This window comes from Lissotriton vulgaris, chromosome 7 (assembly GCF_964263255.1).
Source record: "Lissotriton vulgaris chromosome 7, aLisVul1.2, whole genome shotgun sequence".
Taxonomy (NCBI): Eukaryota; Metazoa; Chordata; class Amphibia; order Caudata; family Salamandridae; genus Lissotriton; species Lissotriton vulgaris.
This window is the reverse complement of record NC_141695.1, coordinates 454,162,782-454,189,931: the sequence shown is the minus strand read 5'-3', so window position 1 is coordinate 454,189,931 and position 27,150 is coordinate 454,162,782. Positions and strand designations below refer to the sequence as shown.

At 43.5% G+C, this 27,150-nt stretch overlaps 1 protein-coding gene across 3 annotated transcripts in view; it reads right to left on the bottom strand.

Moving 5' to 3' along the window:
• Positions 1 to 1,660: 1,660 nt before the first annotated feature.
• The window catches only part of LOC147701846 (CD209 antigen-like protein C), a 458,064-nt gene continuing 432,574 nt past the window's right edge, over positions 1,661 to 27,150 (bottom strand). For 2 of the 3 annotated variants that reach the window (XM_086930479.1, XM_086930480.1), the window contains 2 exons: positions 8,730 to 8,830; positions 1,661 to 2,917 (listed from right to left, as the gene is read on the bottom strand). In XM_086930479.1, coding sequence (XP_086786605.1) covers positions 2,761 to 2,917; positions 8,730 to 8,830 — 258 coding nt within the window. In that variant the 3' untranslated portion in view covers positions 1,661 to 2,760. The remainder of the gene's footprint in view (positions 2,918 to 8,729; positions 8,831 to 27,150) is intronic. The other variant, XM_086930478.1, reaches the window with a different exon arrangement.

Genomic DNA, 27,150 nt, shown 5'->3' with positions numbered 1-27,150 from the left:
GACCCTGATGTTCTCAAAACTCCAGTGGCCTTGAGGCATTTAGGAATCCTGCATTTATTTATTTTTTATTTGGCCTATTCTCCTTTACTGTGAATCTGTGATTCTTTGACTCGCACACAAGTACAAAATATCTCAAAGACTGCAGCTACACATCACTATCCAAAGGTTCTAGGACTGCGCTATTGGGATTCAGCAATGCAGACAGAAATGGTAGGAAAGTCCAGCAACACACCCTGCCGGTAGATTTCTCACATGTTCAAACGTTCCCACCAAAAAGTGTAGTGACAATTTTCCAAATAAAACTTTCTAGGGAGAGTCCCCTAAAAAAATCTATTTCACATGAGAAAACATCTAATAGTGAATTTTTCTGAGATTTTCTTTCACCAAAATCTACTTAATGTTAATTTTTCACTTGCATGTTTTAAACGTCAAGAAGTTCGGCAAGTTGGTGAAATTAAAAAAAAGCCTCACTGAGCAGGCATAGGCAAACTTGCAAACCTTTCAAAGCCACTAGTGACAGGCTTGAAAAAGTGAATGCTGAGAATCCTTGAGTGGCTTCTGTCCATCTCCCTGGTCTGTGACATGGATGTGGACGGGGAGAGACAATGCAGGTGGTTTCTTGGGAAAGCTCCCTGGGTTCAAGGGGAATGCTGGGGTACTGTAAGAGACTGAAGTGGAATCTGTTTGTCAGCTGGAGATATTTGAGCCCCTCACTACATTGACCATTGGACTTAAATGCCACCGAGTTGGGAGTATGTTATGGATCCATATGTTGTTTTTCAGTTGAATGAATTTAAAATGTACATTGGCTTGAGCTTGGAACCCATCCTTTGCACAACATTAGTGACTCTGGATTTTGCGCATCGCAATAGTATCATGTGTATTTTACAGGAGCTAATATGGTGCCACTCTGCGCCTTTTTTGTGGGTGCGATTGAGTCTTATTTATAATTACCAATCATACAAAAGGAGGTGTGTTGTAGGAATTTAGATGACCCGTCAGTGCATGAGACTATTTGTCTTTGGTGCTTCATTGCAAAGTCAAGTATGGCTCATCTGTTTACCAACACGGTCTTGTTTACCCAAAGGTTAGAGGGGTTTATGGTATGGAAGAGATTCTTTCCTAAACCTTTTATATTCGTTGTTGTTTCTTTAGACAATGCATTCAAACATTTAACAAAAGCACACACATTTTGAAGAGCATAAAGACTTTTAAGCCCAAAGGCCTGATTTGTATTCTGGCAGACGGCCCATTGTTCTGCTAGGACGACAGACTAAATTACTCTGTTGCCCTCGTGAAGGGCGCATCCGCCAGATTTATAAATGACCGCCAGGCTGGCAGTATTTATAAAGCATTGACAGGAACCGCCATCACAGTGTTTCCCGTCAATGCATTTCTCTGTTTGGTGCAGGGTTCTGTCTCCCAAGTAGAAGTGAGCATTTAGTAGTTTTCACTGTCCCTTACCACCAGGTTTTTCCTGGTGGTGATTGGAAGTAAAAACTGACCTCTAATTCCACCCATCTAAATCGTGTGGTTGAAAATACAGGCCTGCCTCCAATGGCCCTTACACTAGAGGGCCGCCGTAGGGGTTTAATCAGAACAGAGACTGAGTAATCTCTAATGTGTATAAACCTTTGGTCCGTCTGCATCTAACTCAGGTGGGCGGACCATTATCTTGGCGGTAAGCATACTCATTCACCTTTGCGACAGAGTATGCCATCTACCGAGACATAAATCGGGCCCAAAATTATATAAACACACTGCGAATTTTAACACGTACTCATAGCTTCACATTTGAATGACAATAAATGACAAAACATCCATCCAATGCCAGTAGCATCAAAAAATGATATGAACATTATAGTTTTAAAAAAATGACACATATAAAAGTTTCTTGCATAAAACATTAACATTGTAAAAAACACATTTTATTTTAGTTTGTTGATAGTATATTTTCTAAGGTATTTTCTTAGTTATGGAGTCCTTTCGGAGGATGAACCCAATGTGAGAGTGGGGTGCACCTATTTTGTTGATGAGTGCATGGAACACTGTTGACAAATGCATTTGCGAAACTCTCCCTACTGCTGCCTGATCGCTGCCGAGATAGATCAGTTCTAAGGACAGCCAGAGGGACCCCTAAAGGACACACTTTTGTCAGTGAGCGGCCCATAATAGGAGGTTCTGAAATCACCCTTTGCTATTTGGTTTCAACTTTCATTGTTGAACATGATGCTCTCCATTTGCCATCTTCCCTGTTTTTGTTTTACTGTGGTCAGGACTATTGGAGAAGACGGCATGGTCACCTGCTATGTTTCAGCACAGCAAATGGTACTTTATGTGGAACATGCACTTCTCGGCATCGAAGCAAAGGGCACGCATGCGCACCCACTCACACACACACACACATATACATACACACACAAGTAGATCCTACCGATGCCTTGGTCAGCTGCAAGAAGAGGTTCTAAAATGGTTAACTAGGCCTACTGTAAGTCAGGTGACTGAAGAGCGCTGTCACTGGAAATATAGTTCAGAAAGCAGCTTTTTCAAATGTTTAGCTGGAAGGAAGAAAAAAAATTACCACATTGTTCATGTGCCCTAATATTAATCAGATGTGGTGTAGGAAGTACAACTCAATGAACAACAGAGGGTGTCAAAGGACAGTGCCTGTTTTTGTCTTTACAGGAGTTATGTCTTTTGTGATTTTGTTTCCATTGAACCTCATTCAATGGGCGAGTGGTGTCCGTATACCTCTTCCTCTTAAGCCGATAACACGCCTGCTGGTCGTTTGCACAGGCTGCGTTTCAGAAGCTGGCATCGGCTGTCATTCCATCCACTTTCGTTGTAGAACACATTAAAGAATTCCACACATCTCTCCACTCCACCATTATTGTTCGGCTCACCATACTTCCAAAAACTGCAAAAAAGACAAAGTTATTTGTAGGCAACAATCCACTGGAGCATCTGCTCATCTCACTGTACTGGCAATTGCTTGGCATCAGGAACAGCTTTTGGCTGGTCTTGCTGGGTCCAGACCAAGGTGGGAATCTTCAGAGGGGTGCACAGAGCTCTCTGAATTTAGATAGTGCAAACAGCAGCGCCCCTCTCACTTGGGTTCCAGTAATTCAGTGAAAGTGCTTTGAATCATTATCGTGCTGCAGAAGTTTCTAGAACCCCATCTACTCCATTCCTTGCTCTCCCATTACCTTCACACCCCCTGCCACCAAACACCAACAACACACCAACAAAAATGTGGCCACAGTGTGACAGTGGCAAGATGAGTGAATCAGATGAGTAGGGGAAGGTGTGAAGAGGTTCCTGTTCAGAGGCCAGTCACTGCTCTAATGCAATCAACCAGGGATTGACCTGAGATTACAAAAGTCTCCCCCCAGATCCCCTGCGCTGCTTCATAGAAATGGAGGAGCCACTATAATCTCAAGTCAGATGCTTGGTTCTGGCTCAGCTTCAGGTCCTCTTGGACCCTTTAGTCCAAAACAAGCTTGGCATTCATGTGACTTATGCTTGCCACCACACTCTAGCCCCATGCACCTAGAACTGAAGACAATTCACTTACATTTGATGTAAAACAGGAAACAGAAAATGATGCCCATATGGTGGCTGATTGTACAATGTGAAAAAAACCTTTTGATCAATCCTAGCTGACATGCACACATATTGTGTGATCCCATGCAAATATCCTATTTCAGATTCACCTTTTTTGTCATTATTGCTAATGAGAGCAGCTTCAGAACGTCTGCTGTACAAAAACCCTTTGGTTTGATTTCATAGACTGCTCCATTTAAATATGAATCTAGGTCACATTTAGGGTATATGGCCACCAACTTGTCTCTTAGTTCAGTATGACATTCTCATCAGAGTGGTGGAGGCAGAAATATTCAAAGGTCACGTCTAACAAAGTATGACTTTTAAACAATACTGCCAAATGAGGGGATATTATCAGATGTATTATGGTGAAATGATTCTGTGTGTTAAATAAAATAATAATAAAAAAAGACTTTATAGCATGTTTACCTGATGTTTGTTGCATGATTTACATGAAAATATTTTCTAGACTGAACTCATGCACAAGCTCTTGGAGTTAAAATAGTTCATTGGCTGGGGCAGCTCTGGCTCAGCTTTCATTGCTAATTCTTTGGCTCGCCCATGTCTACTGTCTCATTTCGAGCTTGACTTTTTTATTCACTATAATAAATCTCTGTCTTAATGTATGGCCTCATCCTGAGCACACTCCCGACGAGCCACAGACCTGATGGAACACCTTCACTTCAAGATACTGGCCAGCCCCACCCTCCAAGGAACCCTCATCTACCGACCCCATGGATTTTTCACCAACTCCATCACGGACATCATCTCCCCGCATGCTATCGAGTCCACCAACTACACTGTACTGGGAGACCTCAACTTCCACCTTAAAAAACAACTGGACCCCAGCGCCACATCCCTCCTTGACAACCTCCACAACATTGGACTCTGCCAAATCGTAACTAAACCCACGCACTCAGCAGGACACACCCTCGATCCACTCTTAACAACAGGAAACTCCATCACCTTCAGCCACACCACCGAACTCCAATGACGGACCATCGATGCGTCCACTTCACCTTCAGAACACCCACCATCCACAAACCACAGCACCTGCTCCCACAAAGAAACTGGACCAGAATCACAGACGACCAGCTAACCTCATCACTCAGCAACTCCACCCAACCATCGTGGAAAACGACGACCCCAACACCGTAGCATAAAACCTGCATAGATGGATCTCTGAAAGCGGCAACACCATAGACCCCTCAAGAAAAACAACAACACCCACGCCAAGAAAGCTAGATAGTTTACCAACAAACTCTGAGAGACCAGACGCACTTGCCGCTGCCTCGAAAAGGCCTGGAGGAAAGCCAAATCCACAGAAGCCCACAATAACTTCAGAGCTGCCACCAATACCCACCACCAACTCATCAGAAAAACGAGGAAGAAAGCGATTGAAGACAGAATCTCCACTCATGCACACACCAGTAAAGAACTCTTCAACATAATCAAGGAGTTTGCGAACCCACCAGCGAGCCCACCGACATGCCTCCCTCACAAGAGCTCTGCGACAAACTGAGCACCTTTTTCCACCCCAAAATCAAGAGCATCTATGACAACTTCGACAAAGACAACCAACACACTGAACCCTCACCAACTACCCCTACACCTTGAAGCCAGTGATCTACAACTGGGCAGCCCTCACCACTGAAGACACACTTAAGACGATGAAGTCAATACACTCCGGGGCACCCACGGACCCCTGCCCCCACCACATTTTCAATAGAGCCACAGACACCATCGTACCCATGCGCTGCCTCACCATCAACCGCTCCCTGGCAACCGCCTCATTTCCTGATGACTGGAAACACGCCGAGATGAACCCCCTCCTGAAAAAAACGTTGGCGGACCCCACTGACATCAAAAACTACAGACCCATCTCCCTGCTCCCGTTCCCAGTGAAAGTCATTGAGAAAGTCATAAATAGCCAACTTGCCACATTCATCAAAGAGCACAACAGCCTCAACACCTCCCAATCCGACTTCATAATAAAACACATTATGGAAACCACCTTCCCAACCGCAACAGACGACATCCGCACCCTACTGGACCAAGGAGAAACAGCAGACCTTATCGTCCTCGACCTCTCAGCACCCTAATATGCAGTCTCCACGTTGCTGGATCCAAGACAAGGCCCTCGACTAGACCCGCTACTACCTCTTCGGCAGAAGGCAGCGAGTCAGACTCCCTCATTTCCTCTTGGAGTCCACATCAACCACCTGCAGAGTCCCCCAGGGATCTTCCCTCAGCCCTACGCTCTTCAACATCTACATGGCTCTGCTCGCTCCCATCATCAGTACCTACGGACTCAACATTGTGTGATATGCAGAAGACACCCAACTCATCCTCTCCCTATCCATCAAACCCAACACCGCCCGACACAACTTTCGAAAAGGCATGGAAACTGTCACCAAATGGATGAAAAACAGCTGCCTACAATTAAAGACCAACAAAAAGGAAGTACTCATCATGGGCCCAAACCCTAATGATTGGAATGACACCTGGTGGCCCCCCACCCTCAGAAGCCCGCCCACACCCATGGACCACGCACGCAACCTGGGAATCATCCTGGACTCAGAGCTCAAAATGGACCACCAGATCAACTCTGTCTCGTCCTCCTGCTTCCACACCCTCCACCTCCTACGTAAGACCTTCAAATGAGTCCCCCTTGAACACAGAAAAAACGTCACTCATGCCATGGACACCAGCAGACTCGACTACGGCAACGCACTCTATGCCGGAATAAATAAAAACCTCACCCGCAAGATACAGAACATCCAAAACGGCACTGCAAGACTGGTCCTCAACCTGCCAAGACACTGCCACATCTCCCAGCACCTGCGCCCACTCCACTGGCTCCCCATCAAACCTAGAGGCACCTTCAAGATGTTCACCCACGCTCACAAGGCCCTCCACGACACTGGACCAGCGTACCTGAACAGCCGACTCAAATTCCATGCACCCCAAAGGACCCTACGATCAGCCCAGCTCTCCTATGCCCTGGTCCACCGCACCAGAAAGACCAGATCGGGAGGCCGCTTCTTCTACTTTATCGCGGCCAGAGCCCGGAACGACCTTCCGCTCCACCTCAGACAGACATCACTCCCCATCTTCGCAAGAACCCTCAAAACCTGGCTCTTCAACAGACCCACCTCCTTGATGGACTGGAACCTGCGAACCCCGCCCCAGCGCCTTAAGACCCTTACAGGTGAGTAGACACGCTTAACAAACACCTTGATTGATATAAAGATGGAACAATAACGTTTATTCATTTTACTGTCTCATTTTATTCACCAGCAGAAGCGAGGGTGCCAGATTTAATTGGGCCCTAGGACATGAACAAAGGCCGACTCTGCTTTGCATCTTAAACATTGTGTTCACCATTCTGCCATCGTTCGGCTTGAGAAATTGTGGCGAATCACTGCTGCCTCCGCTGAAAGGCTGTACAGTCATTGGTCAGTATCTGAAACAAGCACGTGGATTCATGTCCTTATTTGGCACCAGTGCACAGCCATCTGCCACTCCCAGCAAGGTACCAGTTTGCCACCCCTTTGCCCTGCCGTCCTAAAGCAATAAAGCGCGCCCGGGCCTTCCTTCCAAACAAAAGGGAAATGAGAAAAAAAAAGTTCGAGCACATTATGTCTAGTTCTTAGAACATTTCACGAAGGGACTCTTTAAACACAAAAAACAGGAACATTTAGGAAGTGAGGCACCGATGCCTTTTACATAGTAAGGGGTGTATTTTAAGTTGTGAATAGAAACGAAAGGGGTGATTTTGGAGAGCAGCACCTCCTTGCTGCAAATTGATAGGAATAGGATGAAGAATGCTGGATGAGGAGGTAATAAAAAAATATTTGTCGCTTCTCAAAACAGTCTGGTTTCCCAGTCTGCTGGTGCCCTTGGCAACTGCGTTGACATATTTTAGTATACAAAGTTCTCCATGTGTCACTTACGTTTAATTTTATTTGTGTTTTACGATTTTATGTTGCATTCGGTATGCACTTTTGTTTTGATAATTATAAAATATTGTTACTATACAGCATAATAATCGGTTTTGAAATATAATATGCACGTTCCTATTTCAAAAGGAGACAGACTGTTCTCAAGGTTATTGCTACTTTATTTACCAATCTGCTGATTTTTCTCCGTATGGGACTGAAATCAGCTCTAATTTTTAATCACTCCTCATATATTACTAGAACACCCGTCTATCTGTCGTTCAGTTCCTTTATTTATTCTGTGCCTCTAGTTATGGGTATTCTGAATATACATATTTTGGGTTAGGCACACTTAGATCCCGACTCCACGTTTCCCCAAGAGCAGTCTGGGTACCTCATTCTTCCATGACCATTGTGCTTTGGGCAAAGGGCATGGCATTGGTCCTAGCCCTGTGCCAGCCACCTCTGACACCCAAGTCTTCAAGCTAAGGCCTGAGGCGAAATCCAGTGTACTCGAAGCACATTGGGTTCTTTAACAGTGCCTCTTTTGTGAAAAAAAGATATGTGCTGTGGCCCAAAGTTTTGCTCAGAAGCCCGTGGCGTGGCAGCCACTATTAATGGTCATAGTATCAAATACAAAGACTGAATAGTCTTGATTCCACCTCATCTCTCCCTCATTCACATCCAGCATCTTTTTCTCACACCTGCAGGTTCCTGAGTTCCTCCTTCGTTAGTGTTTTTTTCTTCTTTCTCTTCCTGCTTCTTTCCCCCATTTGTGTTTTTCTCTCTGTTCTGGGTCAAATTCTGATGAGGAAAGCTAAGTGCCAATCCCAACAATGAGTGTTGGTGGCCCCGCTGTAACCACCGGTTCAAATTAAGTACTGTTCTTTAGCTACCTCTGTTCCCATGTCATCAAAGCTTGTAGGAAACAAGTGGCTCTGGGTGCAGGGGATACCTTCTGGCCACCCCCTGCCTCCACTTTGCAGACTGAAGGCCACAAACGTCAGCAACTCGGCACAGTGGGCTCTTGATGCATGGTGTGGTCCTCACCCAGTCCACTGTTCCCCGAAGCAAACTGGCCATTCCAATTGCTCTTTAGTGTTACCCTCAAGACCCTCCTATTCTCAACTACTTGTTGGGTGTTGTCTCATCTAGATCACTTTCAAGAAACATCTTCTTACATACCTGCCATCTAACAAGGTCCCATCCTCCCAGATCCACGAACCGTACTGCGTCTTGGACAGACCGAACCAAGTTGGCCCCTGGCCTGCGAGTTCTATAAATGTCTGAAAATGAAACAGGAAATTATCAGTTTAAATCATCACATGTTTATAAACATCAGTTGAAAAGCTTATCCCTAACAGAACATCACTTACAACCGGTCTTTGAAGAACTTACAATCAAAGTAAATCTGGTGCTGGTCACACCCCCTGACTATGTCATAGCTCACAAGGAGATCTCATTTACTAGACAGAATCCCAGGCTGGCAGCTACATTTGCTAAGCAGCTTGTTCTACAAACACTAGGGTACAAACTGAACGGTTACACTCAGATTCTCTAGGTACATTCACTGTGAGAAACCTGCATTTTTTGGGGGAATAATTAGAAAAAGTGCTGAAGATAAAAGCATCTGTTTTTTCCCTGCAAATGGTAATAACAAAGGGATTGTGGTGCTGAAATCACAAGCTTCCCAGATTTCAGGGACAGACTGACTTTTGTAAGAAAAACAAACTTTTTAAAACTGTTTTGGCATTTTATTGGGACGTAGCCTATTTTTGATATTTTTTGTGCTTTCAACCTTCTTCCACTTAATGGTAGAAATGGGTATGAGAGCAATAATGGATCCTGGAATGTTATACATTAACGAAAATTCTGAACTCAGCAAGGGGTCATTTCTGCAGATCCTTCAAGTATTTTTTATAGAAACTAACAGTTGACTATAGGAAAAAATGAAAATGAGTTAAAAAAACAGCCATTTGTGCCAACATTTTCACCTGTAACAACTTCTAAGTATTACAGATTTTAAAAAATATACTGTCTCATCCACTGGACCCTTTTGGTTGTGAGGATATATAGGTCTTGAAGGTTCACCAAGAACCTGTCTAACCCAGACCCAATAACTGAGCAACAAATTGCAATGTTTTTTTTATTGTGTACCGAGTATATAGCAATTCATTTGGAAAAATATAAACATTGAAAGATTGGTATGAAAAATGCCTATGTATTTCTGAAACGGGAACAAAATATAGAGTTTGTAAACAGTAACTATTTACACATCTCCAAAATTGTGAGTACCCATACTAGCATGTGAATTATACAACATTTTTCAAAGGGATTTATTTTTTTACACATTGTCTTACATTTGGAAGGCATAAATACATCGAAGGTCAATAGGTAATAACAGTTGCTCTACAATTATGTGATCCTCTAAGTCTCCCGATAAAAATGGTTGCTCACTTTTGTCTGTAGTCCTAGTGCCCGCAACAGGAAACGGCCCAAAGCCCAATGTGGACACACCACATTGGGTCCTTTTTTTGCAAAGTGCCTAGCTGTGGATTTTGAACCCTAGCTCTGCCGGCACTTAGGAAAACCTAGCAAACCTTTACATTTTGAAAATTAGATACTTCAAACTTTGTAAAAAAAACACATGTTCCTCGCATTTCTGTGATGGAAAGTTCTGGAATCTGCTTGTATCCAAAAAATTCCACCCACCCTGCATTCCCCAAATTCTTCGATAAAAATTATACCTCATTAGTGTTAATAAGCCTAGTGCCCGCAGCAGAAAATGGCGCACAACGCAACATGGACGCCCCAGATTTTTACAGTGAAAACCAACCCTTTTTTTGCAAAGTGGCTAGGTGTAGATTTTGAACCCTAGCTCTGCCGGCTCCTAGGGGAACCTAGCAAGCCTATACATTTGTGAAAACTAGACACCCAGGGTAATCCAGGATGGGGTAACTGGTGTTGCTCTCACCAGATTCTCTTACCCTGAATCGCTTGCAAAACTCAAAGTTTGTAAAAAAAAAAACAATTTTCTCCACATTTCTGTGATGGAAAGTTCTGGAATCTGCGTGGATTCACAAAATTCCACCCACCCTGCATTACCTAAAGTCTTCCTGATAAAAATGATACCTCATTGGAGGGTCCCCCCATGGTGGCAGATGTGGGGCTATTGCCCCGGATGTCTCCTGGGGGGGCAGAAAGACTGTAGCATTTTTAAGGGGGTATTGACATGCCCATTCTGGGTAGTCCAGACCCCTACCTATATGAAAAAAACTCCCTGGCGTCTAGGGTGCTTTCTGCCCCCCCCACCGGGGGGGCAAAAGAATGGAATTTTGTAGGGGGGAGGGCTGGGGGCATTGGCATGCCCATCTTGGGTAGCCCCCACCCCTAAATTAATTGTGAAAAAAATCTGCCGTCTAGGGGGCTTTCTGCACCCCCGGGGGGCAGATTGTGGGCTGCTGCCTCCCAAGGTGGGCAGAAAGACTGAAAGGTTTCTGGGGGGGGGGGGGCATTGGCATGCCCATATTGGGCAGCCCCACCCCTAATTTATACAATAAAATAAATCCCTGGTTTATAGTGAGCTTTCTGCTCCCTAGCTTCCCTTGTCTCTCGTAACGCTAACCACTAACACACATTCAAGGCTGGTTCACTATAAAGGAACTGAAGCATCATCTGCAAACATCATTTCAGGAAGTTCTGGAGCTAGTATGGCCATTTTCATAAATGAACAAGTGTGACCTGTACCATTTATTCAAGAACTGCCAACCCATTCCCAGTCAGCTCTTCCTGATTAGAGTGCAGGACCCTTCGTGGCTTTGTACTCAGGTTTCCGTTAGGAAGACTGTCAAGAGATGTGATATTATATATTCTCTTACGCAAACAGGTTAAAATGTTGTGAAATGCATTTAGCTAAATTATACACCTCATTAGTACACTTTATTTGAATTAAGCACGCAATATGCAGTATCTCAAATTTCACAAAACATTCCTAAGAAGTGCCCTCATGTTGTATGGGTTAAGTAGCATAAAGCTACAGAGCTCATTCTAAGATGCTCCTTCTCCTTCTCATGTCTCCCCCTCTTCCCCTGGCTCAAACCTTGGGGCACTTCCCCCAGTCCAACACCGAAATTACAAGGCGCGCCCATTCAGGTCACAACCCCTACAAGCTGGCCACCATGAGAATTAACACACAATTGAGCCATTGGAAGGAAGTTGGACTACTGTCAGACACTGAATACAAGTTCTTATCTATCAGTAGCCCGAGGTATCCATGTATTTACCTTCTCCCCAAAATACATAAGAACTTACCTTTCCCTCCCAGCCGGCCTATCATGTCGGGGATTGGCTCAATAACTGAGGCCTTGGCGAAGTTTGTAGACTCCTTCCTGCAACCATTAGTCAGCAACCTTCCATCATACATCAGTGACAGTACAGATTTGCTTAACAAACGTACTGATTTGGATTGGGACGAGAATATGTGGTTTGCCACACTGGATGTGGAATCCCTATACACCTGCATTAAGAGAGACCTTGGGGAACAGGCGGTGGATTACTACTTGTTCACAAGAAATGCCAGCCTACACGACCACAACCTCATGCTACTGGAAATGGTAAACCTCATATTGAATAACAACTATTTCATGTTGAACACCACATGGTACAAGCAAGAGCAGGGGAACGCCATGGGTTCTAAATTTGCACCTTCATACGCTAACCTTTTCATGGGGTGGGTGGAACGAACCCATGCGTGGTCCAGAGCAGCAGCAGAATGGACAAGACATGTACAATTCTGGGGCCGCTACATTGTTAATATTATCATCATTTGGACTGGCTCTGGGACTGAATTGCATGATTACTTTAACTATCTAAACAATAACACGTCTCCTTCACTTTACAAATGTCACAGACTAAGATACACTTCCTAGACTTAGAACTTTACATACAGGGAAAGACAATCCAAAGCACACTACATAGGAAAGAAACATCAGTGAACAGCATCCTTCATTTTGATAGCTCTCACCCCCCCTCAACCAAGAAAGCTATCCCGTATGGGGAACTTCTAAGCATTCGTAGGAATTGCACTAAGGAGGCTAACTTCGCCCTACAATCCAGGGTGGCCACAGACAGGTTGAGAAAAAGGGGCTATGACTCTGAAACACTCAAGAAAGCCAATAACAGGGTCCTGACTATCAAGAGGGAAGACACTTTGAGCAACAGGCATCGGAGAAAAGACAGGGAAGCGCAGAGATTGTCATTTATCACAACCTACTGTTCCCTCAACCATGAGGTCTACAAAGCTTTGGAAAAACACTGGGCGCTACCTAAGGGAGTACCTGGAGTGGGTCAATCTATCACAGAGAGACCATCAATGACCTTCAAAAGAAGCAAGACAATTTGGGATGTTCTCTGCCCCAGCTGCACACTACCTAGGGTCCCCCAACAAAAAAGCTGACTGGCTAAACCAAATGGGTTCTACACCTGCAGTGGTTGTAACATCTGCCAACTGGGTAGCAATAGAACAGTCAAATTTTGATATAACACCGATATCAAAAACACCATCCAACAGTTTATCAATTGTCTAACGTGCTTTGTGATTTATGTCATCCTCCGTGGATTGGGAAGATATATGTGGGGAGCACCACTAGACAACTCAAGATCCGCATCCAGGAACACAGCAGAGCAGCACTAAATGGAGATGTCTCCTATGCCGTGGTGTCACATGTATGTGAGAAGGGCACCGATAGGGCACAGTTCCGCTTTCATGGTATGTATAGCGTTGGACCCAATCCGAGAGGTGGTGATAGGGCTCTGACTCTGAGGCAACTAGAGGCCAGGTGGATCTGTACACGACGCTCATCTAGCTTGGGGTTGAATACTGACAATGAGATGCATTTTTTTCTTTGAATCACACACTAGCAACCACCCCATGTGTCTGTTTGGCTAGAACTCCAACCCACCCTAAAAAATGTGTAAATGAGATTTCCCTTATACATTTGAGTCAAATATCAGATCCCCCCACTGAATAGGTAATTAGCATCCTTTCAGTACCGACAAACCTAAACATTTGCCTTGTGTAAGGTTTATTTTCTTCTCACGAATTGGTGAGTGTGTGTATACAGCTCAAGCTTTTGCTTTATCAATAGTTTTTACACCTTACGTCTTGCATATCACAGTGGCGAAATTTGCACTGTACATCACTTGCATAACCGTAGTGACTTATTTAGAATTGGTGGCTCTGTAACCATACAGCTCAAGCTTTTGCATTATTAATAACTAATACAACATATGTCTTGCATATCACAGTGGTGAATTTTGTATTGTACATTGCATGTATGACTGTAGTAACATGTTTAGAACGTGTGGCACTGTAACCATATTGCCATGATTCCACCCAAGTTCATTTTAAACATCAATTTTGGCTGCCATATATCTGACACTGTAACCATTTTGGCTCAATACAATGTGATGCCAGAACCAGGCCTTTGACATTGCAATGTTTTTCTATTTAAAAAAAAATGTTTTTGTTTAATAAGTGAAAATCTGTCTTTCTATCTTGACAAAGTAGATTGTGGTGTCAGGACCAGCCCTGCCGTCTTAATGTAATTACATGACAACTTCTCTTTAGCTTACTGCATGTACCTCTTTCTATCCCTGCCACATGGCGCTCTCTATATCCCCTGCTCCTGACAGACCGACAAAGTAGGAGTTCTTTTAACAAGAAATAGGTAAATCACCGCAGTAATCCTCAACTTTTTTACACTGAAAATACATAGCCTTTAGGCTTTGGCGGGTTGACATCTTCTATTTTTACTAACGGGGTGATATGTGGGTGACTCATGCGATCCCGCACTAGTCTTTACACCTCCAGGAAGTGAGGGTAGACTAGAACATCCAATCACGCAAAGTTAACACGGAAGCGGTTTTGGGCACTTCCGGGTCGTTAGGACCTCACCAGCACAATATAACTATGGAGCCCGTTTAGGCGTCACTGCGCTCGAGGCGTGCAGGCAGAAGGATCACATCCGGACACGGCTCCATTTCTCATATCCAGCATTTATGACCAAAAGATATGCCATGGTAATTCAGTAATCCATGTTTTACGTGGACCTTCTTTTTCTCGGGTCTTTTTATCGTATTAGCATGTTTGGTTCTTTCCCAGCCCAATCTAGTCATAGGATATCCAGATACTACGACTGCCACTGTTACATGGTGGTCGCCCTTCCGTACTTCGCCTTTCTCATTTTATATATTCGGATGGCAACCCACCCCCTCCGCCCCCCCCCTCATTTTTTGTGTGTTACTCATTTGGCCCAAATGAAGCCACAAAGGAAAATCCCTGGAAGCCCGTAATATCTAGTATCTACTATCACATCACCCTTTCACTCTTGCATTCTTCCCACTTTTAGAGCCAATATCGGTTCTCAAGTATATTTACTAAAATGTCAAGCTTCAAAAAGTTTTTTTATTTAAGAAAAGAGGATTTGTTTAGTCTATCTCTTAAAATTTCAGAAATAATTCTGAGAGGCATACATGAATACAGAGCACATTCTTTAAAAACAAATTGTCTAAGTACAGTTTATATATTGTGTGTCATCTTAAAATCATACATTTAACACATCAAGAAATAAAAAAACAACAACAAATCTAATTTGTACTAGTTTCCCCCTTACTAAACAGATCTAAAGCTTTTCCTTTGGTCTGATCCAATAGCCTTCTCTATTTTGTATGAAGCCCTCTATACAGGAGTTCCCTTGTATTGGGGGCTTTCCAGGCTTTATTTGGATTCTACATCAAACATTGGGAGTCAATGCGTTTTGGTGGTTGTAACCATTTGATGTAGGGCCACCTTCTTCAGGACACTATTTCTTGTGGGTTTGTTTCTGTATATGCACAAAGATAATTAAAGTAAACATCATATTTTAGGTGGGTAATTCACTGCGAGGATTATAGTTACTGCATAATACAGCTACATCATGTTGTTCATTTGTAGGCAATTTGTCTTATCAACATTAACATCCCAAATTCAGTTTGCCATTGGACATATTCTCCATTCATGCCCTCCTGATTCCTGACAGCTATTAACATAGTTTCTGTTTTTTTTTTTAAAAAGATCACATAGGTATGTCAGCACATCATATAGTTTCCACATTTCGATATTCCTTCACCCTCAGGATACCCTCTCCTCAGGGACATGTTTTAGCTATTTTGACCCAACACATACATCGCATAGTTAATATGTGACTCAAACATTTTGTACAACATATTTCGCTTTATAAACCAATACATATATCACATTCCAATTCATCAATGCTACTTTAGCTCAATCTCTACATGTATTTTGTATCACACCTTTTAGTCAAAGTTTATACTACGTATTATTGATTGTTTGAACAAGCTACCCCTCCTAAAGCTCTGCATGTATTTTTGTGCAACTCATTTTAGTCGTAAAATACAGCCCATCCATACTTCGCTTCTCATTCATACTTTCAAGCAAAGTACTACTAACCTCTGAATTTAAAAAAGTTTAGTTCTCTGTTTCAACATAGAATTTCTTGTTAGGATCTTCCGTTCGGGATGACATTCCACAAATGGGTACGATGTACCTAATCCAGGGGGGAACATGATAGTTCCAATTATACTCCTTACTGTTGCCCCTGGCGCCTCTATTTATAACTGATATAGTTTATTTTTACCTTTCTTTATCGGTAATGAGGTTGCCTTTTCCCTCCTCCCTCCTTTTCCCTCCTGAAGGAAGCAGTTCTATTGCTCTAGCATTGAGTATTATATTCCCATCCACCTGATCCTGTATGTGGGATATAAGTAGTGATCTTTAAATAAGTCACTGTTTTTACAAGATTTCCCTACAAAAAAGGGAAGCATCAACATATCTTGTCTCGCGCTTACCTTTATTTTTTTGCAGAGTTGTTATTTCTATTTTCCTTTTGTTTTTTTCGGGGCAAGCACTCGCTGCAGTAGCCGCGTGAGAGCTGATGTGTTTTTTTTATATAATGGTTCTGGTCAGTTGGTTTTTCTGTTAGATAAAAAAACGAGTTTTTAATATTTCCCTGTTTTTATTTTATTCCTCACCCTTTTCCCCATTAACACTTTTCATTACGTAATATATCTAGTTACCCCTCTACTCTATGGGGTTTTATTCATGGTCGGTTCTCCCTTCAGATCCCCGGCATCCCACTACGGGCCCCTATTCCCTTACCACTATCCAACAAACAGCACGCTCTGCTCCCGATTTTCTTGTGTATGGCAGTGTGGCTGTTTCTACGTTTTTATACTCGTACTAATTGGGTCCAAATTGATTCTTCATTAGTATTTACCGCTTTTATGCCTAGAGGCTACACAGCGCATGTCCGGCAGCCATGTTGGAGAAGGGTTTTGATCCCGGGTTTCACGATTCAATTTCACTCTGTCTTACTTAATGCTCTTTTGAATTTCTAATATTTATACTTGAAGCGTTCTCTTATTAAGCAATATATAAAGTTTATTTTTCTCATTTCGATTTAATTTCACTATGTTTTTTCTGAAATGCCCAATGGCGGCCATCTTGGATCGGGGGTGTATGGTGATCGATCTATTAAACCCCACATAGGCGGAGAACCCGACATTGCTCTAATCTCTTACCTGGGAGGGATTTCCTCTCGTATTTACTACTGTTCATCTCACCTCCGTTTTAAAATAAAATAAAATAAAACCTACCTTGATGGTCATATGTTTATTTGATATCACCCTGCGTTTTTTACGTGTCATTTTTTATATATAACACATTACACTAGGACCCTGATATTCTTGGTTCCCATCTACCTATTTCCATAGAGTGGTAAATTGCTGGTGTCTATACAACATACGTAAGGAATAGGTAGCTATTAGTCTTCTAGATTTTCTGCCTGTGCTATGCTGTGCCTGGGCAACAGATACTTAGGTAGCTCTGTTTTACACAACATTGTGTTACTACGGGGCTCCTGGAACTCCGTCTACAGGAGTAACTTGCACTGTCGAACGTAGCTATGCCGTTTACTACACTGCTTGATACTGTTCTACTTACACTGTGCCATTCGCGCTTTGGATCCGACTTTATGGTATATGGTATTATGCACTTTGTACATAGCTCATACGTTTAGCTTCTAAAATCACTTTCCTTTAAGATAAAGACGGCTATTTTTAACATTTTACTAGCTCTAGCACTGGAATTTTAGACCTGCATACACTGTTTTCAATATCCATATCGGCCTAGCATGGCTCTACCGGCGTTCTGCTAATTAACTTGTTTTAGATGCCCAAGCTCCTTATAGGGTCACGGTCTAGTCCGCCTGCTACTGCTATTTTCACGGAGTTCTCAGTCTGACCTACACGTGACACATACTTCCCTGTGTCTTGACTGTTAATTGCAAACCAGTCTGTGCGATTAACATGCTGAATATTCATGAGTTACGCACAAGCGCATACGTGCCACTGATGTCCCCTGACACTTAGTCTATTCTATTTTAGGTCCTTTCTGCCATCAAAGAACACTCTCCAACGTGGGAGTTCACGCAATATAATACAGCTATGTCCCACATATAATTTGAAACATAAGAAATGTTTCACCACCAGTCACAGTACTATTTCTGATTGGTGCACTACATACATTCTTTCAGACTGTTTATTCACTACGATTCACTATGATTCAGATGGTCAAACCGTGATGAATTACGTGCGTCATCAACAATCTTTTGGTAAGCTAGCTTACGCTTACCTATATTGCATGCGGTATGGGTACTCTATCTGACTGTATTGCCAATGTTTGGGGTAATGTACCCTTAGCGGTCCTCTTTTACACCCTCACCAGAGATCTGTTTCCATCACTTTCACATCCCTTTTACTTTCAACGGGTTCACCATCACAATAAAATGATAAAAAAATTCCCAAAAATCATTCAGCATATGCTGAGACGTCTGTGGGTCTCCTTCACGCTCCAAATCAATTGCACCAATCCTTTCTCCAGGTCACTTGCACAAACTCTTTCCCCGTCCCCACTCAAAACACAATCAATACCCTCTTCTTCCCTCTTCTTCTCTCCCTCTCTCTTTGCCTTTCCTTAACTATCGGAGTAACCTTTATGTGGTATTCCGGTATGTACTTTTAACTAAAAAACTGATATGTATACAATATTGTTTGCTTTTACAGCCCATCCTTTGGGCGAAACGCATTGGCTGATTCTGTTCTGTGCATACCAAGACACGACTGAAAATAAAAGAAGAATACCAACACAAGACTCATTTCGTTAATCTGACTGTACAGTTTTAACTTGATCAAATTTATGTTGCTTCTCATCCACAAAAAAAAAAAACGCCCATTCAGGTCTTGACTCATTCCACTGGACATCTTCTCCTAGGTGAATTTCCCTTTAGTTTCGATACTCCCAGCTCCTGGCTCGATTACCTTGATTCCCAGGCCTTCTTCAGTGAGAAAGAACACCGTCTCAGGTTATCTGCTTTTCTCCCACTCATTGTATCCTCTCTTCCCTAAAGCCTTACTCCTAAAACAAAAGCGTTATTCTAACTAACAATGATGAATTCTCCACCGGCAACAGAACTTGAGAAAGAAGAAAATCCAACATGCACATGAAATTCAAACTAATACATTTAAGCCCCCTAAGGGAGCTCGGCCAACAAAAGTCAATGGCATACAAACGTCATGAAATTACATATAAATGAACACTTTACTGAGCATCTTTAAGCACATCAAATACATCAATACTTGTAAGTGGCATACACAAATTCTACACATTAATGTTTTCAGCTAGACACAAATTGCTCTGCAACATTAATTTCTTCACGCTTCTGTAAATGCAACTCTAACACATCATGTTCATGTTATTTCAGTAAACGTTCTAACACTCCCATGGTAATACGACAAAAAACATAAATGCTGGTTCGAACTACCCATGACTATGATACAACCATACAAATGAAAAGAGCACATTTGCGCTCTAACGCCCTTGAGCAGAGCCCTCTGAGAAGACTGAAGGTTTATCTTTAATTAACGTACAGCCAGTGAAAAGCTGTAGTAGCGCTTCCTCTCACTCTGCCTTTTGCTTGTAGTTGGACGGAAAGCCGCATTTTTATAGCCGGGCTTCACAGCATAGCTGTCACCAGACAATTATATGAGCATCACTAGAGAGGAGCATTGGCTCCGCCCACATGTTGCGAGCCAGGAGTACATTTTGATTGAGCAGAAGTTGTGAGCTTCCACAAAAAAGTGCTTACACGCCACACAAATATGCTCATTTTGTCTATTTATCCAGCTGCCTAAGCTTGAACTTACAGGGGCACACAACATTGGAATGCTATTTAAATATCTTAAATAACTAGATAATTGATGTTGTTTTTCTCTGACACCAGCACAGATGTGTGGAGAGCGTTCATTAACCTACATGGATTTGTAGGTCTGGCAAAGTACCCAGTATGAAAGCCTACCCAGGGAGGGCCCTTTTTCCTGTCTTAGATGCAAATGGTTCAGCCAAGCACAATCAGACTGGGCACACAAAGAAACTGACAACCAGCCCAAACTGAACTGCATTTACTTCAATGCCAGATCTGTACCTAAGCACTTCCTAGAGATCTAGGACACAATAAAGGAGACAAACCCGGACTAAGTTTTCTTTACTGAAACCTGGCTGGACAACAACAATTCCCCAGATATCGCTAATGCTTTACCTGCAGAATATAAACTATTAAAACAAGACAGGCTGGTATGGAAGGGAGAGAGACTTGCCATTTTGTTCAAGGACTGCTTCACCTGTCTCCCTGTTACAGTGGCCTAACTAAGAGAACATGAAATATCATCATTACAGGTATCTAGGGGTGGCCATATACCAGTTGGTGGAGCAGTAATGTACAATCCACCAGGATATCAATCAGAATTCAGTGCTCAATTATGTTATGTTATGTTATTTGGGATTTCTAAAGCGTGAGGCTACTCCGAAGAGTGTCCTGGCGCTAGCAATGGGAGGTAGGGCTAGGGGTCGTGACAGAGGGCTCACAGAAGTAAACTATTGTGGAAAAAGAAAAGTTTTCAGTGATTTCCATGTGTCTGTCTCAGCTCCAAAGGGAGACTGTTCCATATCTTTGCTGCCTGGAATTGAAATGACCGACCACCAATTTGGGTAAAGGAAAAATTAGGGATGCAGGCTAAGTGCAACGTTGCAGATCTCAAGGTGCGACGTGGGTGATAAAATTGGACTCTCTTCCTGAGATACAGGCCCCCAGCCTGTGAAGAGACTTAAAGGTCAGGACCATAGACTTTAATATAATCCTCTTTCAGATTGGGAGCCAATGCAAAGATTTCAAATGACTAGACATCTGCGTTCTAGGACCGAGCATGAAGATAGCCCTAGCCGCAGAGTTCTGTACAACCTGCAGGCGTGTCAGTAGATAGTCTGGGATTTGCAAGTAAAATCTATTGGCGTAGTCCAACCAGGAAGAACCAATGCCTGGACTACAGTTTTCCTGTGCATTACAGTAAGGAAGGGCAGAAATTGCCTAAGCATTTTCAGCACTCCAAAGCAGGAGCCAGCAACTGATTGTACTTGGGAGTTCATGGAAAGATTGTCATCCATTCTTACTCCCAGATTCTTAACTGACTTCATCGAGGCTGGGGGGGGGATCCTGGGGCCACCAATTATGCAATACGGTGTCTGGGGGAAGACTAAAAAGGACAATTTCAGACTTGTCGGGGTTACACTTTAGTTGGTGAAGTTGAAACCAAGAAAATACTTGTGAAAGACAAGCCTTTATTGTTTCACCATTTAGATCTGACTTTAACGTAATTTAATATAAAGAGCAATTGAGTATCGTCCGCGTACTAAACGATTTTGGCTCCATAAGCTTCAGCCAGATCTGCTAGAGGAGACATATAAAGGGTAAACAGTGTAGGACTGAGATTCGATCCCTGCGGAACCCCCATCTTTAGTGATGGAATAGATGCGAAAAAGGGGGGGGGACCAAACTGTTTGCCCCTTATTTTCTAGAAACAAAGTAAACCACTGAAGTACCATATTCTGATACCCGCACTCCATCAGTCTGCTTAGGAGCTGTTCATGGGGTATTGTATCGAAGGCCGCAAAAAGATATAACAATATCAATGTGGCCTTCCCTTCCTGATCTAGTGTCTCCTTGATGACCGAGACCTCTAGACGTGTGGTCTCGGTACTAAAGTTGGACCTAAACCCTGATTGGCTTTGATGGAAGATGAAATTGGATTCCGCTTAGGTAGTATTCACTTCATTCACGTATTTTCCCAAAACCTTAAAAAAAAAAAAGGAAGCAGGGATATTGGTCTATAGTTGGAGGCTTGCTCAGGGTCTGTTCTAGGTTTTTTTAATAGGGGCAATATTTTTGCCTTCTTCCATCTATCGGGAACCTTACCGATCTCTAGCGATAAATTCAAAACCCGATTGAGCGAAGGGTTGATAATCTCCGCAAAAGCCACCATTATCTTGGCCGGCCAACCCACTTATTTTAGGGTCTTCATTATTTCCAGGAACTTATCCAAGGAAATAGGAGGGAAATGCATAGGTGGTGGACCCTTTGGCTGAAAGAGAGAGATGAAAGAGGCTTGACTTTCACCTTCTGGCCTAGTCGTCTCTAAAAATGTATCCTGTATCAGTTTTATTTTCTCATGAAAGATAGAGGCTAGATGATTAGTCCAGGCTTCCGTGGGGGTAAATATACTAGCTGTTACACAGGGGGCTAAAACTCTTGAACTGTTTTAAAAATTTCCTTACTCTGGTTAGCAGGATGAGCTATTTTAGAGGAGAGGAAGAGTTTTTTCCCTTCAATCATTTCCTTATAATATTAGTTTAATGCTAATTTGTATATGATTTTAGCCATGGGGTCAAAGTATTTTCCGCCAAACCCTCTCCAAACGTTTAGACTCCCTCTTACTATTCCTTAATGTGGCAGTAAACCAAGGTGCTGAAGCCTGTAAGGCTTTGCCAGGACGCTCCGTGAGAGAGGCAGGCTCGTCAGCTCGTAGTTGGAGCCAGTTTTCAAGTTAATCTGCATCCTCCTCCACATTACTGTGGAAGGGGAAAGGGTGCCTAGTTAAAATGTAAATGTATGCGTCTTGTAAAGCGCACTGCTGCCCTGAGGCGTCGTGGAGCTGTAGACCGCTGTGGAACCCGTCCTGGCTATCCCTGTGAGATGGTCCCTGCGGGGTATCTCCAAGGTGAAACAAGGCATCCCCGGCGATTGTGGGGGGCCGTTGTAGAGATGAGGCAAGCTAATGCCCAGAGTTGCCAAGTGTGATCCCAGGTTAGAGTATGCACCAAGGCGAGAATTATCGAGTCCGCTGACCCTGGTCCATGACCCTGCCGCATCGGGAATTGAACCCTGGTCCCAGGCCGTTCTCTGCTTCCGGGTCTGCCGCCTCTAACCAGTGAGCCACACACATATTGGAGAGAGCGTCAGCCATTATATGGCTAAATGGCCTATAACTCCGAAACGGAGGTCTTCCCTAAGTTTTACTGGGGTTAGGAACTGTTAGACCTGGCACCATTGGCGTGGGTCTCCTTCAATTTTTGCTGTTGCCTCATGTGTTTTTCTGGTGTTAGATGCTGTGGGCACTGTGCCACTGCTATTCAGTGCCACAGTGCAAGTGCTCCCTACTGTAAATTGATGTATTGATTAGTGGTTCCATGATTGGATATTTGGTTGACTTATCAGACCCTAGTACAGTGCACTGAGTGTTCCTAGGGCGTATAATCCAAATGCTGCTAGTGGGCTTGCAGCACTGGTTGTGCCACCCACAGAAGCAGCCTTGTAAAATGTGTCTAAGGTCTGCCATTGCAGACAGAGCCTGCGTGCAGTCTGGTACTGTCATGCTGACTGGGCAAGTGCACCCGATTGCCAGTCCCTAAACCTTCCCTTTTCTTCATATTAGTCACCCCTATGGTAGGCCCAAGGGCAGGGTGCATTGTAAGTATAAGGTAGGACAAGCGCTGATGTGTGTGGCATGCCCTAATAGTGAATTACAGCCATTTTCGTTTTTCACTATTGCAAGGCTACCTGTTCTCCATAGGCTAGAACGGGCTGCTGGATTGCTACGTGTTTATAATCCTAGCAGACTCAGAGAACATTGTAGAAATTCGAGTTTAGTATGCCTGGATTCAGAATATTGAAATACATCTTTTAGTAAAGTTTATTTTAATATTCTGTGCTTGCAAATACCACTTTTAGAAAGTCGGTATTTGCTTGCCTAACCATTTGAGCCCGCCTCTGCTAGGTTGTGTATTCCTTGTCTGGGTTTTTGTATGACAGGACTGGGGAATTCCAGGAGAGAGGCTGTGGCAGCCCGGGGGTGAATAGGGAGATCTGCATCTAAGATGGGAGGGAGGAGTTGCACCTGGAACCTGAATAGGGCTGGGCCTTCCCTCTACAATGCCCTCTCCGCCCCCTGTGGTGTGTCTGATGTCTCTGCCCTGCACACTGAAAGAAGAGAAGGAAGACTGTCAACAAAGTGCTCCTGGACAGTACTTGATTTCCACAATGCTGGCTCCACCTCCTGTGGGGCGTCTGATGTGCCTGCCCTGTGGTGTGAAAGGAAAGGAGAAGTCTGGTAAACAGAGTGCTTCAGAACTGGCTTGAACTGGGCACAGGCCCCTCTCCCCTCAGAGAACAAAGGATTTTGGGGTATAAGTATTGGGACCCTGAGCCCATGAAATTAGATCACTCCTGAAACTGACAAGAAGAAAACCTCTGCTGAGGAGAAGGAACCTGAAGAAACTGAGGAGAGACTATTCCCAAGCTGAAGTGCTGCTTGGGGGATTGGCCTGCAGTGGTTGCCTGGCTGACTAGAGAGGAGACAGGACTCTGTGGATTTTACCTTTGCTTTTCAACTTGTGCTAAAAAAGATCTCCAAGGCCTTGGAAGAGAGCTAGTCCCAGGACCTTTGTGAATTGCTACTATTCCAGTGTCTACAGAGGCAGGGAGCTGTGACAGACTCTCACGACCGGCCTAGGGACATGTTGGCACCGCACTGAGCAACGTCCGCCTCGAACAATGCAAGCTCTGCGCTCACCGACTCCATTGAGATGCCGTCAATGAGCCTGCACCGCAACTGGAAGGACAACCTTTTACATGCAACTCCTCGCTAGACCCACTCGTACTGATCAGACCGACGCGTCACTGCTGCTGACTTCGAGTCCTGTGCGGTACAAAAGGGGGTGGTGATTGACAGAGCATCTGAACCAATCAAACACTCACACCCAGTCAACAGATCTGGGTTTAATCCATCACCGTTCTTTAGCCCACTCTGCCACCCCAGTGCAGACATGGCCATATGCAAATCAGTCTGACCCTGTGCCTCATGGGAACAGTCCAGCTCGAAGTGCCAAGCCATGCCTTCCCTGGACCGGATTCAAACTTCCTAGGACCGGTTTCTTGCATTACAGCCATCTTCAGCCAGGCTTGCTTGAATCCAGTGGCAAAGTGAGCAAGGGACTCACGTCTGGGCATACCCTGCCAACTTATGGCGAACGAAGCGGTACAAAAGGGGGTGGTGATGGATGGAGCATCTAAACAAATCAAACACTCACACCCAATCAACAGATCTGGGTTTAATCCATCACCGTTCTTTAGCCCACTCTGCCACCCCAGTTCAGACATGGCCATATGCAAATCAGTCTGACCCTGTGCCTCATGGGAACAGTCCAGCCCGGCTTGGCAGTTCAGGCCCTTTTCGTTGTTGGAGAGTCCCAGGGAGGGGCTCAGGCGGCACAGTGGTGTCAGTGCTGATTTATTTTCACAGCTGCACCGCAATTAGAGGCAGCTGCAACGTTTAGTTTAGGCCAAGGCCTTTGTTAGGAGTCCCAGTGGGGACCCAGGAGGCACAGGGGTGCCAGCGTAATTGCACCCTTGGATTCTGCTGCAGTGGCAGACTGCCCTTGCATTTGGAACATAGGGCATTTTGAGCCCTCTGAGAAGGCCAGTTGGCCAGAGGGTCAGTTGGGTTGGTAGGGTGCCAGGCCCTAATGTTATATATGTGATGCCTAGGATAAATGTGAGTTATGCACCGTGATTTATGCCTCTGATGTTTATGTGTAGGAGGTTATTGCATAATGTGGTTTATGCTTATGAGGTCAGTGCCTAAAGTGGTTATGCCTAATGTCATGCTATGATATTTTAGGATAATGCTAGGTCATTATGGTACCAGTAGTTACTGGTTGTGTGTTACGTTTACTACCTGCATTCTGATGGATCTGACCATGGCCCGATTGGCCCTTTTATGTGTATATAATCCCCTGTGAATATTGCCTAAAGGCAATTTGGCACAGTGTAAATGTGTGATTATGTTTCTAATGTGTTAATGATAATACAAAGGCTATTTTCAAATAACCTTGTGTGGAGTTTCTTTTGTAGTGTGCCTAGCGTGTTGCTGCTGTGTGTGTGTCGTGCCAATACTTTACACATTGCCTCTGGAATAAGCCTGACTGCTCGTACCAAGCTACTGAGGGGGTGAGCAGGGGTTACCTTCAGCCTGTAACTCCCTTGCCCTGACTAGAGTGGTGGTTTCTGCCTGGCTTAGGCAAAAGCCCTACCCAACCAGAAATCCCATGTCTAACAGGCCTCTTTTTTCACAATTTTGGTAAAATGTTCGGATGAGATAGCAGCATCGAAGATGACATTGCAATATGATAAAACTATTACGAAAAACAAGTTAAAGGATATAGTAATCGTAATATTGACACAAACTAAACAGGCATATCAACAAAGATGAACAGCGTTTTTATAAAGAAAAAAATTAAGATATACATGATAAAGACAATCAGGCCATTAATGCAAATTAAGCTGAAAACGAAATAACATATAAAAAAGAATAGGATGAAAGTGATAAGCAGAAAAGAAAAGCAGAAGAAAAAATAGGATCTTATATAAAACATCTTAATTATGACGTTTATTTAATTGATATAATCAAAAGAATGGTCAAATACTTCCGAGGTGATTTAACTAAAGAAATCTACTATTTTCTCGTTGTCAGTACTTTTCATATAGTCCGAAAAGTTCAAAAGAACCCATAGATCTTTTAGGGAAGGTGAGTGAGATTTACATTTAAGACTATAACTCACTTTATACCGTAAGCCTAATTTCAATCCATATAAATTGTGAGTGTATTTTTAAATTTGTAGGTATAATGGTGTTTCCCGGTGAATATACATGACATCAGCAAATCGTGGGTGAGTTGACTAGTCTTGTGAGAAGATTCCACCACCTGTAGACCACAAACATAAAATATAATCTTTTGGAATGACCTCTGAACTGTCATTAGCATCTATGATGTTCAAGATATTACAGGTGAAACAGATTCTGCTTCAAGCACATTCCCACAAATCTGTTCAAATATATTGGGTTTATCGGTGTGGCCTCAGCCTCATCTCTTCTGAAACTGGAATTGCAGTAAATAAGCAGAGAAGAGGTCCGTCTTAGAATGCCACATCTTTAAATTATATTTGTAGTTATTTCAGCACAGCGTAAATTTACATAACAGATAATTGGCGTACGTTTCATGGTTATGCATATTTGTTTTTCCTGCATTACAATCTCATTGCTAA